This window comes from Gossypium arboreum, chromosome 11 (genome assembly GCF_025698485.1).
Source record: "Gossypium arboreum isolate Shixiya-1 chromosome 11, ASM2569848v2, whole genome shotgun sequence".
In the NCBI taxonomy this organism is placed as follows: Eukaryota; Viridiplantae; Streptophyta; class Magnoliopsida; order Malvales; family Malvaceae; genus Gossypium; species Gossypium arboreum.
This window is the reverse complement of record NC_069080.1, coordinates 76543506-76556306: the sequence shown is the minus strand read 5'-3', so window position 1 is coordinate 76556306 and position 12801 is coordinate 76543506. Positions and strand designations below refer to the sequence as shown.

The 12801-nt window shown below is 34.9% G+C and overlaps 1 protein-coding gene and 1 long non-coding RNA gene across 2 annotated transcripts; both read right to left on the bottom strand.

Annotated features, from left to right (window-relative positions):
- Window positions 1–467: 467 nt before the first annotated feature.
- Window positions 468–5207, bottom strand: LOC108474027 (uncharacterized). Its single transcript, XM_017775900.2, has 3 exons — window positions 4642–5207; window positions 2503–4015; window positions 468–1874 (listed from the first exon to the last, which is right to left on the bottom strand). Exons 1-3 carry the CDS (start codon window positions 5021–5023, stop codon window positions 704–706), a joined length of 3066 nt encoding a protein of 1021 aa, XP_017631389.1. The 5' UTR covers window positions 5024–5207; the 3' UTR covers window positions 468–703.
- A 1442-nt stretch (window positions 5208–6649) lies between these two features.
- LOC108471074 (uncharacterized) lies at window positions 6650–11422 on the bottom strand. The gene is made up of 6 exons (XR_001869454.2): window positions 10838–11422; window positions 10329–10358; window positions 9774–9871; window positions 7740–7863; window positions 7098–7588; window positions 6650–6922 (listed from the first exon to the last, which is right to left on the bottom strand). It is a non-coding gene; the product is annotated as an uncharacterized LOC108471074 (long non-coding RNA).
- Window positions 11423–12801: the final 1379 nt, after the last annotated feature.

Genomic DNA, 12801 nt, shown 5'->3' with positions numbered 1-12801 from the left:
TATAAAATAAAATAAGGAAATGGAGTACATATAAGATGAGACGATACTAATGAATATCAAAATCTCAGCTAGACCCACGAGTAATTAATGACTAAATCAATGTCTTTAGCTTAACCTCAATGCTCATGGCTAATGAAATCATACCAAACACATTGATTCAAGTAGTTGAGAAGCTTAATCATCCCAACTCTTCGTTTGTCTTTATCTCAAAAGACATGAATTCAATAAATAAATAACATTATGAAAAAAAAAAAGTATTTTAGAGAGTATTAAAATAAAATATAATACCTATATAAAAACCTCAAATAACAAACTTCATGAGAAAAGGCTTTCGTACATAAAAGGGAAACAGGTATTCAAGAAAAGACATTTTGTACCGTCCTAAAAGAAGATTTGATGAAAAGGGCAATATTTTTCTGTGTTCTAAATTTCTAATACTAATTTATCAAGTAGAAATCAAAGACAAATTTCTGCGAAAGAATAAATGATTATAGTTTATCTTATTCGTGTGTTTTACTGGAGCATCACCTAATAGCATGCACTATTATCATAGCTGTGCCATTGACCATTATTTGTAACCATGAACTACTGTAGGCCGAAAAATTTCCTCCACTATAGCTTGAATGTTGTATGAAAGCTAACACAAGTGAGAAATAATAGCAAAATACATGAAGACTGATACCGTCAAACCAGCCATAACCATTCACGCCTTCATTCTCGACTCACTTGATTTTCTCAAGCTACCTAATATTACATTAATCAACTTATCCCTGTCATTACCAACTGGGTCTGCAACAAAAGAATACTTCTTTTGCATCCTTTGCTTCTTTCCATAGTCCTCCAAATATTTTTCGGTCTTCATGCTTTCTCCAGCAGCACCAGACGGCTTGACATCATATTCAGAACAATCAACCAAACCCTCAGAGTTCGCTGAATTATCTGTTTTATCCTTACCTTTCTTACTACTGTACCATGAATCAAGGATTTGCAGCAAAGAGCTGTCTTCCTCATCTACTCCAGGCTTCTGTTGTAGCCCCGATCGCTCTGCACTTGAGATTTCCCTTTCGGAATCAGAAAATTCATCATCTGAGAGAGAAGGATAGTCGGGATATGTTGCCTTTGTGCCCATTCTTTTGCTTCCTAATCCTGATTGCGATTCGTTTCTGGTTGAAGTTGTGTTGGACACAGGTCCTAGTTCATCCCATGTTGTGTCTAAAGCATCACCTTTTGTTGTTGCATCATCAGGCAATTCACCTAATGCATGGCTCACATTTTCTTGAATGTTACCAGCGGCTGCTTCCGGGCCAAAATCATCTGGAACCATGCTTGCAGGAAGTATGTAGGTGGACTCTATTTTAATTCCAGGCACGTTCTTTAGAACAGATACTAACTTTTTGTAACCAAGCCTTTGTATATCAAGAGGATAACCGTACCTCTCAAGGAACAGTTTTCTGAAGTTGGCCACATTATGTCCTTCAGGGTGTTCCTTTAGTATATCTTTCACAAGGTTTTGACAGTCAGACAATACTTGAAATCTAGAACGATCTGAAGAGTTCTTATCAGGGATGGTAGATGAAACCCCAGAATGAGGAATATTCTGCAACTTTTTCTCTCCTTCATGTTCTGTCTGCAAGTTTGCCTGTGATGGAGTGCGCATAAAGATCAATCTCAACCCATTTGAAGCATGAGAATGACCCAAACTGGGACTCTTCCCAGCAGCCTTAGTGATCTTGAAAGGTGATGCTTGGGAGGGGCATTCTTCTATCCATTTCTTATCAGATATTAACAAATCCACCAAATGAAGGAGATCAGTATTACTGAGAGATCTAAGAACAAATGGCCCTTCCTTCAGCAGATTTTCAGCCAACTCTTCCCTGCAAAAGTTTGACAACCGCTAAGACATGATTTTGTTAAAATTCCTTTACCGTTTATAGTTGGAAAACAAATTTCCAATTCAATATGTTCATTCAGAAACTGCAGATTGCTTCCAACAGTTACTAACATTTGAACAAAATGCAGTGTTTGATCATCTTACATATTCAATCATGATAATTATTAACACATTAGAAAAGAGAAAACAGATAAAAGGATGCTCTTTCTACTATCTCTGCATGTAAACAAACACACCCTCTTCCACCGACACATAAAAATGCAAGTACAGGATGCTCGAAACCACAAGGACAGTAAACAGATGCCCCTGTAGAACAGAACTAAAAGCTGAAACGAAAATTTGACAAGTTCATAAGTCCAAATATTTATTTTACTTTCTGTCAAATAGACGTGGGCATGTGCAAAATACAAAGATATAAAGAAAGCAACCACAATATATTACAAAAGTCAGCAAATATGCGTGAATATTTAACAAAGAGTAAATGCCATTCTAGATTCCATTACGAAAGGGGGAGTATATAAAAATTGCAAGCTAAAGATGAGAACAAGCAAACTAGCAGATTTTTGTCAGCAAGGCACACAGTAAAAACTAGAGGGTGAGAATTAACAAACCTGGTCCTAGACTGTGTGACAAAAAGTGATCCCCTAAGTGAGTCTATTAAGATTTCCATGTCTTCCCAGAAGGATCCCTGTTTAAAAACCTCATGCTTTAAAGTGTTTGTGTTTGTTTGGTTTAGCTTTTCATAGGATTGATCACTCGATACCTCAGAGTCTTTCCTACTTCTCCAAAACTTACACCAGCTGGCAATCCAGTTAAATAAACCTGCCCTCTTCCCGGAGGGATTTTCACTTGCTTCATCAGTTGCTTTAGTGTCAAAAGTCGAGTCATTACTTGATGAAGAAGTGGTTAATGAATATGGAACTACATGTGACTTCTCCTTACATTCTACCTTCATTCCTTCCCTATCAGAGCTAACCTCAATGCATTTTTTCAGAGTATTGTTATTTCGTTTCTCAGTGATATATGCAGAATCACCAGGCTTTCCTGGAAGGTCATAATCTTTTCCCGCAAGATTGTCATGATCTTTTCCTGCACGTGTGTAATCACTACCACCAAACCATCTTTGCCAAACTTTCCTTATGAAGCTTACTTTAGATGCAGAATCTTGTTCCAGTACATGATTATGAAGACTCTCAGGCACCTGATCATTAGATGCTTCAGTAGTCTTTTGATCAACTGGAAGGGGCTGTTGGACTTCCTCCTGTGGCTTCTCTGCAGTTACTTTAACAAGATTACCATTTGCTGAAGGGGTTTGTTGTATCTTTCCAGAAGCAACTCCAGAATTAACCTCAGGGGAATGATGCAACCTGGACTTTTCATTTAAACCACTATCTACTCTCCTGCCATCACCACTCGACCCAGAAGAAACAGTGTGCTCATCTCCAGTTCTACAGACAGGTCTGGCAGATAAACAAGGACTAGTCTTAGATGGTTCACCAGCTTTTGGGAAAATTCCATGTATAAGATAATTACCATCACGTTCTGACTGAAGCCTCAAAATGTGTGGCAGGGACGAAAGAAAGCAGGAGAACTTTTTATACCCATAGAAGTTTTTATCAAGGCTAACATTACTTTTCTTCAGCTCAGAACGAAGGTCGATTATAGAAATTCCATTTGGGTATGAGTTCAAAATCTGTTGTATATGCTTTATGACTGCCTTTGGAACTTTTCGAGGCACAGAATCTGAACAACTCTCAGAAAATTCTTCAGTTTGTGTACATACTGGTTGTTCAACTAAAAACGGATCATCGAGAGGCCCCTTGCAATGGCCATACCAAGAACCATAAGGACCATCAGGAGGATGGTTATAGTGCTTTCCAGTCAGATTCTCTGCTTTGAGCAGTGCATTCCAATTCCACATGATACTGGCAGCACTGCAAAGAACACTAGGAGCTGAATCTGAAGTAGCAAGCAGAATATTGTAGTTGTTCATCCGTAATCTATGCAATACGCTGGCAAAGTCCCTGTCACCAGAGATTAAAAAAATATGCGCTGGGGGAGGATTTTGAGAAACCCAGTACAAAAGATCAACCAGAAGTGATCTATCAGCACTGTTCTTTCCACCTGCATTGATGGAGAGTTTGCATGGTAAAATAACATGAACAAAAGTAAGTGGTAAAAATTTGTATTCTCCATCCTAAGTGTTCCGTCCTACCTCTTCCCAGCTAGGTCTTTCAGCAGAAAAGAAAAGTGTCTTTCTAAGTAAAACCATGATTTAAAAATTTAGACAGATGTAGCACACTTGAGATGCTAGGATTCTAGTATCGTGCAAGGCGTTCTTTTTGCTGATCAGGAAGAGGGGTTATTAGATTAAAGAAAGAAAGTGGTAAAAATTTGTCCCTCTACTCCACCATAAGCAAAACCCTTCAGCAGTCATAGTCTGTTCAGGAATCAACAGACAGCCCTAAGTTCTCTGCTCACCGCCCGCACTAAAAGATAGCAACACCTTCCCTGCCGGCACCATGCTCTAACAATAAAAATTATGTTTAAACAGTTGCTAAATTCATTTTATTTTCTCCTTTTTTAATCAAATATATTTTGATTAACTAAAGTTTCCAGAAACCACTAAATTACTCGAGAGAAAGCCCAATATAGCACTAAAATCTTGGGTGCAAACAATCATAAAATTCTAAAAAAAAAAAAAGAAAAAGAAAATCCCACTTGCCAACTAAAGAAACAAAATGACATACCTTGTGGAACGTGAGCAAGATTAACCCCGGTAGAAGAAAGCGCCTCCTGGTTTGTTCTAGAGAGTTGCAAAATATCTCCAAAAGCAGTTATCTGAACAGGACCCTTGATTCCATTGGCCCTGACAGCGGAAGTGATCATATGAGCAATCTTATACACATTGAAACCTACAGGAGGATTGCAGTTCTCAAAATCCCACCAAACTGAAACCTTTACGTGCCGTGAAACCTCCTCATGGCGCCACGACGAAGAATAGGAATGTAAAGGCTGGTTATGGGAAGTGGAGAAATGAGAAATGAAGATTGAGAATGAATATAGAGATGGAGAAGAAGGAGAAGGTGAAAAGGAAAGGAGGGTTCTAAGATGTACGTGTTTAAGTTTCATAGTTGATAAAATGTGTGGGGGGTTTGGAGGGGGGTGTGGTTTGCGATTCCAAAGATATTGTGACGGTGGAGATCGGTGATGATTGAGGAGAGACAAGCTAAGGTTTTAAGTGGAGATCGGGGGCTTAGCGGAAACCCAATGCCTCAGCCAGCTTTGAATAAACACTACAAGCCCAAACAAACCCACATATTACACAGAATCATTTCTATTTTTCAGAAACCGACATTGGGTTCTGGGTTCAAGTTATAGTAAAATAATTATTAAAATTATATGTATAAGGAAAAATTGTACAAAAATTATTAATTTTTTTAAATTGGTTGCAAAATAGAAAATATTAACTTTTAAGAAAAAACAAAATGATTAAAATTGTAAAAGAAGAGAAATGTTTGTTTATAATTTAAAAATTAATTATTTTAATTAATTTAATTAAAGTTTAATTAAGTTTGAAAAATATTAGATACAAACGAGTGTATAGTAATAATTTGTTATCTTTAAAATTTAATGACACGTCACTATTTTATTAATGCCTATAAATAATACTTTTAAGATAATCCTAATATAATTTATTCCCATAAAAATATTTGTTTATATTATCGGTTCAAATCTAGTCGGCACTAATCACTTCAAAAGACATATTGCCTTGGGTATCTGCCCTGTAGTTCGTTAGAGAAATTTACAGATATCAACCTTGAATCTAGTAATATCACTTACGAACCACAAAAAATAGATAAGTAACTTGGAGAATTGTAAGCATTAGTTTTAATCAAGAAAATTGCAACTACGAGATAGTAATGATGATCATAATGTATCTATCCCCTCCACATTGTGGAATACCACGTTTTTATTGATTTTGTGAGAACTCTTTAACCTTCCATATGATAAGTTTCAACACTATTCAAGGAGATTGTGTCGCTATGTACTTGAAAGAGAAGCAGAGCCTTATCAATTTTATCCACGAAATTCCAGGAAGGGTCAGCCTTACATTAGATGTGTGGATTTCAAATCAAACTGTGGGCTATGTTTCCCTAACAGGACTACTTGTTGATACTGAATGGGATTCGCATCGCTGCCATCTTAATGTAGTTAATGTACCTTTTCGTTTTTGGGTGTTATTTTCTAATTGGTTGTTAAGAAAATGAATGGGAAAGGGCGAGTTTGATTTAGTGGCGGGTGATGGTTTATTATTATTATTTGAAAGAAAAGTTAAAAAACTTGTCTTGTTTTCAAGAAAATGAGGAAATTTCAATGAAATTTTGGAGTCAATGGAGTTATAGTACGTGATCACGAAGGTTTGCTCCAGTAATTAATGTCCTGGTCCTGAATATAGCTGAAGCTCTGGCAGCACCCAAGACTCTGGAATTTGCTTATCATATGGGGTTTCAATCTGTTATTTTGGAAGAAGGCAGCAAATACTATTGATTGGTCATACACGGTTAGCTGGATTACGAGGTTCTCAAAGTGCAATGTGCAACATGTAAAGAATTCGGGGAATGAGGCGGCAAATGCAGTTGTCAAACTAGCTGGGAGCTTAAATCAGGTAGATTTGTATAATTCAAAGCTATATAATAATATTAGGAGAGAAACAGACCAAGACCCCCCCAAAAAAAAGCAAGATAAAGGAGAGAATTACTAAATCAGAATGTAATTACTTTTTTTGGAGTTTTAGCCCCAAAATAATGGACCATTGTCAATTGTAGGGCCAAACAAATTTTCTGACAATTTGACTATGATTATGATTATCAGAATAAAATAGAACAGATTCAATTATACCTCTTAGCTATTATTCTCCGAGACCACTTACTTGGTTGGAGCTATGTAACCTCCTAAGGCTTAGGATAGAGCATGGCATAATGATTTGTACGCCTCTACACACATCTTAAATTTCTCTTCAGCAATCTCCTGCATAAATGTAAAGATGTTACGTCACTACAAAAAAATTGAAAGAAACCATGACGGGATCCGCTTCACTACAGCAACACAACAAATTTGATAAACCAGAAATTAAAATCCATAAAAATTTCGTTTGGAATTAGATGAGCAGCCGAAAACAAAATTTTTGCAAATTCTAACTAACCTGTGAAGGACCTTGATGCTTATCAGGATGCCACTTCATAGCTGATACACAAAAGCTGAATGGCAATTTTAATGAACTTTAGAATACATGCGTAAAAAAGAATTGGAGCAAGGGAAAACTCAAATATGTAACGTCCAATCTTCAAGATGACAGGCCTCTCAAATATTAAGTTGAGTACTTAGCATTCTGAACATCTTCAATCTTTATGGGGCCTGCTCGAGGCAAACCAAGGATTTCTCTATCAGAACATGAACCTACATCATATGACTTCTCCTCCTCAGACTCAGACTCAGAGTCACTAGTATTTTCTCACTCCTTCGTTCTTTGATTTGTCCAGCCTGATTTTTCTCTCCACTCAAATCCAGATTCTGGATTCTTGAAAGACTTATCTCCACCAGAAGACCAAGTATACCATTTGTTCCCAAATTTAGCTTGAAAGATTCTCTCAGGATGATCAAAGTCGTCAAAGAAACTCTCTCTTTTAAACTTTCCTGCACCATGTAACAAAAAGGACAATGAGCGTCAAATATGAGAACTAGTTCTGCTAAAAATAGTGCATAAAGGAGGCTTCTTTTTTTCTTTTTAGCTGTGTTTCAATAAACAATAAGAGGAAATGAATGAAAAAAGAAAGAGAAAGCTCACGTTTAACTTTTTTGCAGTTAGATTTCCCAGCATGTCGTCCAGAATACCTTGACCACCACTTCTTATCAGAACCATCTGAATCCCAGCCTTCCGCCCCATCAAATTTCCATGTTTGAACTTCATCCTAGATAAAAGCCAGAGGCAAGGTTTGTATTTTAATTTCAGGTACTAATGAAAACTGTAAACTCAATCTTTTGGTACAATGTAAAGCAGAAGGAAGATAAAAGGCATTCATGTTTTAGATACATTCCAGTCCAATGGTTTCTTGGTAAATAAATAACATTCAAGCTCTACATGTATGTCAAGTCCACTGGATTTTTAAAAAACCAACTTATCATCATCCATCAAAAACGAACAGCAACCTCAGTCTTTCAATGGCCTAACTGAAATCATAAGCTTCTACTACGGTCGGACCCTAGATGCACATTTTATGGGATGTTGTATGAACAGTAAACTTAACAATTTTGGTTACATAAAAACGACGGCAATGCCAATAATGAAGAAACTAAAACTAATTTCAAGGCTTGAACCTATATTTGTTCAGAAACACTAACTCATTTTATGTTACAACTTGTAATGCAATGTAAACATGCTTCATAGAGGGTTTTTGTGGGAGATAATTAAATGGCAATAACAAACCGGGAAATGAGGTTTTATGAGCCTACAATGTAGGCAGATCGGATAGATCTTTCATGAATTATTGGCTCCTCCAAAGAAAACAATTTAAACTTGGTCCTATCCTAATAAAATAATTTGCCTAGGAAGTGGAAAGATCCTTTAAAATTCATAAATCCTGCTTATTGAATACGAAAGTAATTTTACCGATGAATTGTCACAATGACCCATACTAAAACCCATTTGATTTTGCAGTGCAATTACTGAACAATTGCAAAACCCATTTGATTTTGCAGTGCAATTACTTGAACAATTGCATGGTTTAATACAATCTATCGTCTTTGGATAAGATCAGTTTTGGAAAATAGTACAGTAAACAAATTTAAAATTCTGCCTCTCAAGCGGCCAGTTACATCATTAACAAAAATGGAAATTATTGGCACTGGGATCCATTATACGAGAGCCTTCATCTCTTCAACAACTTAAGTATTACTATAATTCTCTAAACTCTTTCAATTAACATGTTCTTATTCACCCTAGTGGTTTAACATATCCAAAAAATAAAAATTAGCAGAAAAAGAGGCATAAAAAACTTTGGTTAGCAAACATGTAGAAATATGCATGTAACAAACAAAAAACAATGGTATTTCTTAGGGTGCTCTCTCTCCAAAGATTTAAGAAAAAGATAACTGGGTGCCATGATTCTCACTCTATAAATTAGTCCTCAGGATCCAACCTTCTACCATGAGATTGCACTATCAACTTGTCCAAACATTTACAATTCGGCCAACTTGTAGTCCATTTGGCTAGATGACACCTAAACAGTTCTAATACTTTCAGCATGACCAAAATTAAACTTGGATAAAACTATATAAATTGGATTCTTTCAATTGAAATTCCAAAGCACTGGGAAGACTGATGGTCCATTATTTGTAAAATAATTGAAGAACTCCTTAATACATCAGAATAAGCAAATAAAATTGGAAAGAAACTATGGGTGTGAACCAGGCAAGTTTAGTCAGGTTTGGGTCAGGTAACTTCAGTGCATAAAAAAAATGGGTTTCACTCAGTTCAAGTTTAAGTCATTTCAGGTTCAAATTGTTTAGTTTTAAGTTAAAACCAATTTAATACAAGGTTAGGATCTTGGTTTATTCAGGTCTGGATCATCTCTGAATTCGACAATTTTAGGTTCAGATAATTTCAATTTTGGTTGGATTGTAGATGGTCAAATCAAGTTAGGTCAACTTCTGATGCAGACAACTGGGTGGGTCGTACAGGTTAGCGTAAGTTTCAATAATAGATTTTATCACAATCTAATTACGCCATAACTACAACATAAATAGTGCATCAAAAATATTGAAGTTCACGTCTTGAATAAGATCAAGGTTCTAAACCAAATAGGAGTCCAGAAAAGTGTACCTGGAATGAAACATTTGAGCAACCACTATTATAGAGCAGGCTTTTTAGAGCACTCTTTGTGCAGCACGCTTTTGATGTACTGTATACCTTATGTGATTCTGCATTAATATTTGAAATGTCAGAAAATTTCTATTTTTTATGAACAAATAAAGTAAGAAATAAAATGCCAGAAGAAGACAAAAGGTCCATAACAAAGCTACTTGGGAAGAACGAAATTAACAAATAGCAACATCTTAATCCGTTACTAGATGACACCAATCACCTGGTCAATGTGAACATTAAAATTAATCATGGGGAATCCTTTTGTGAGATGCATAAGAATTTTATTTGCACTAAAAGATTGCTAGGAATGTTCCCAGTCCAAGATGAATAAGATAGCTGTTTTAGCAATCAAGCATGGTTATAATGGGCATACAAACTTGAACTGGAATTTGGTCTCCTAAGTTTTCAGAAAATTACCAATCTAAAAACGTGCCTATATGATATACTAGGAACAAGATGATTAAAAGATGCATGCAGATAATTACATAAATAGAGGCTGCCAAAGCTATATACCTTAGTTGGTTGTTGTGTTCGTCTTTCCTCCTACAAAAATATAGTTAATTGTTAAATTTTCTCATCAAAAGCAATGCATACAGATTTATACGAATTACTAAACCAAAATTTTCATGCATTACAGACATCTGAAGCTCAATTCTATGCAGCTTGTGGTGGCCAGAGGAGGAAACAAGTAGGCGTACTTATTCACATAGGAGATGAAGTACTTTGATCAAAACCAGGAACAGACAATATGGGAAGCTAAACATAATGAATAAAGAACAAATCTCAACGGTAGCATCTACAACAATCAGCAAGCAGAAACCTTTAGCATGAAACATTGAAGCTCAAATTTCTCAATTTAATTTTGACGTTAAAGATTAATTTACATAGCACTCAGAGAACAAGACTATTTCTTTCATCTAAGAAATGCCACAAATTAGAGCTATTCAAGGATTTGAAATTTCAGAAACCCTATCTACAGCCATTCAAATAAAAATAGAAATTCAAGCTCTCCCCAAACTCACAAAATCCCATTTGCTCTTCCATTTTTCACAGGTAATAGGCGAAGAATGAAACGAAGCAACGTGGGTTGTTGCAACAGTAGCCGTTGCTTTTGAATATAAGAAAGGTGGAACCAATGAACTCTTCAGAAGAAACACGTTTCGCCATCTAGGTATATGCATAACCGATAAAATCAAGACAAAAACACACTCTCTTCAAAATTAGCAGCACCAATAGAGGAAGCTTTGGGTTTTCTTTTTGGAGGTAAAAAGAATTGGTTCTAAATAACAAAAGGGTTAAATCTTTTCCAGGTAGAGGATGATAAGAGAACCTTATGTTTCTCATTTGATTTGGATGTTGAAAGTTTAGCTAATGATGAAACTGAAGCAGAAAGTCGAATCGAAACATGTTCAAATTAAGGGTTTTGGGGTTGGATACTAGGATGGGATGGATCCTCTCATTGTTCTCAGGCAATTGCAGAGACATGAATCAGTAAACTCCCAAGGGAGCTAAACCTAGGCCCAGCTGAATAAGTGTTGGTAAAAGATTAACTTAGAGCCCAAAACTTTTATATCTTTGTCACTCAACTCAGGATTTTTTTTTTTCAACCAGTAGTTAAATAGTTAACAGAAGGATAATGTGAACTTTTAAAATTTATATATTATATTAATTTTATCTTAATTTTTCGTTTTCAATATTTACATGTTTCCGTGTCGTGGTGATCCTAAAAGATCTTAAAATATTTTAGTAAGTTTAAAAAATACATAAAATTTCTTAGTAGAATTGTTTGATTGAGTCTTAATTTTATTAATATTAGTATTGTTGTTAGTACAAGGGACGTGATTTCGAGTACATTGAAGTGCATTATCTCCCTATTTAAAAGTTGAGAAAAACAAATATAATAAAATTAATATTTTAAAAAAAATATTTAGTAGTATTTCCATCCAAATATTCTTGCGCTTTTAGACTTCACAAATCACAATAATATTAATAAGAGGCAAGTTTTGGAGAAACAATTTGTAGCTTTCTTAAATATTCGTAAATCTCTCCTATTGATTAATGACATTTATTACATGCATGTGTTCATTAAAAGATCTTTTTTATGAAAATGTTTAAAATTTTAAATTTGGTTAAAACTATACTGGACACTTTAAACTTAATATATATAATTGTGTTATAAATATTTTATTATTGAGTGAATGTTCATCAAGATCAAGATAAATTTGATGTATTTTATGACTTTAATATTCATTAGAAGTACAATTTTATTTCATGTATATAAATATAAACTTGGAAAAATATTGTAAACATCTCAATTGATCAATAAAACTACGTACTTTTCTTTTGCTGTTTTATTTCTTGTTCTTTTACTCTCTTTTATCTTTATTTTCATAACACATTATCAACATAATTTTTTTGAACTTTTTCTTCTTAAATTATCTCTCATAACCCAAACAAAATTTGTAACGCACCAAACCCAACTCGATAATTGGATCCAAGTATGATGTGTCACAACTTAAAATTAGACTAATTCTTAAACAAATCATCAATGGAAGCTTGTAAAGCTTTACAAATTTATAAGTATAAAAGATGTGATGGCTATTATTTTATAAAGGTTTCAATTTACATCATTGGTGTTTTAAAATAGAGTTCAATTCATTTGGAGGATAAGTTCAAATAAATATGTTCATGAATAAATTATAATAATTCAAAACCAAGCATTAAAAGTTAAGAAGATTATCATAAAAAGACAGTGTCTTAACAAAATAATAGATCGTTATACAGATTAGTTTCAAAAATACATTTACACGCCACCTCCAAAGGTCATGCATGATACAGGACAAAATAGACTGCTCACAATAGCAACAGTGTTCTGGCGTAATCCCTTCAACAGAAAGCTTTCCTTCAAACAGCAGGCTTGAGAAGGAAAAGGTAATAGAGTAAGTTCATACGAACTTAGTGAATATATGTGGGCATATAGTAACCA

What these genes read in the sequence shown, in the direction of transcription:
- LOC108474027 (XM_017775900.2), bottom strand. Translation starts at nt 5,023, where the DNA reads ATGAAACTTAAACACGTACATCTTAGAACCCTCCTTTCCTTTTCACCT. An exon ending in TCTTGCTCACGTTCCACAAG is followed by an intron (nt 4,016 to 4,641) that starts GTATGTCATTTT and finishes CCATCAATGCAG; the next exon opens with GTGGAAAGAACAGTGCTGAT. An exon ending in GTCACACAGTCTAGGACCAG is followed by an intron (nt 1,875 to 2,502) that starts GTTTGTTAATTC and finishes AAACTTTTGCAG; the next exon opens with GGAAGAGTTGGCTGAAAATC.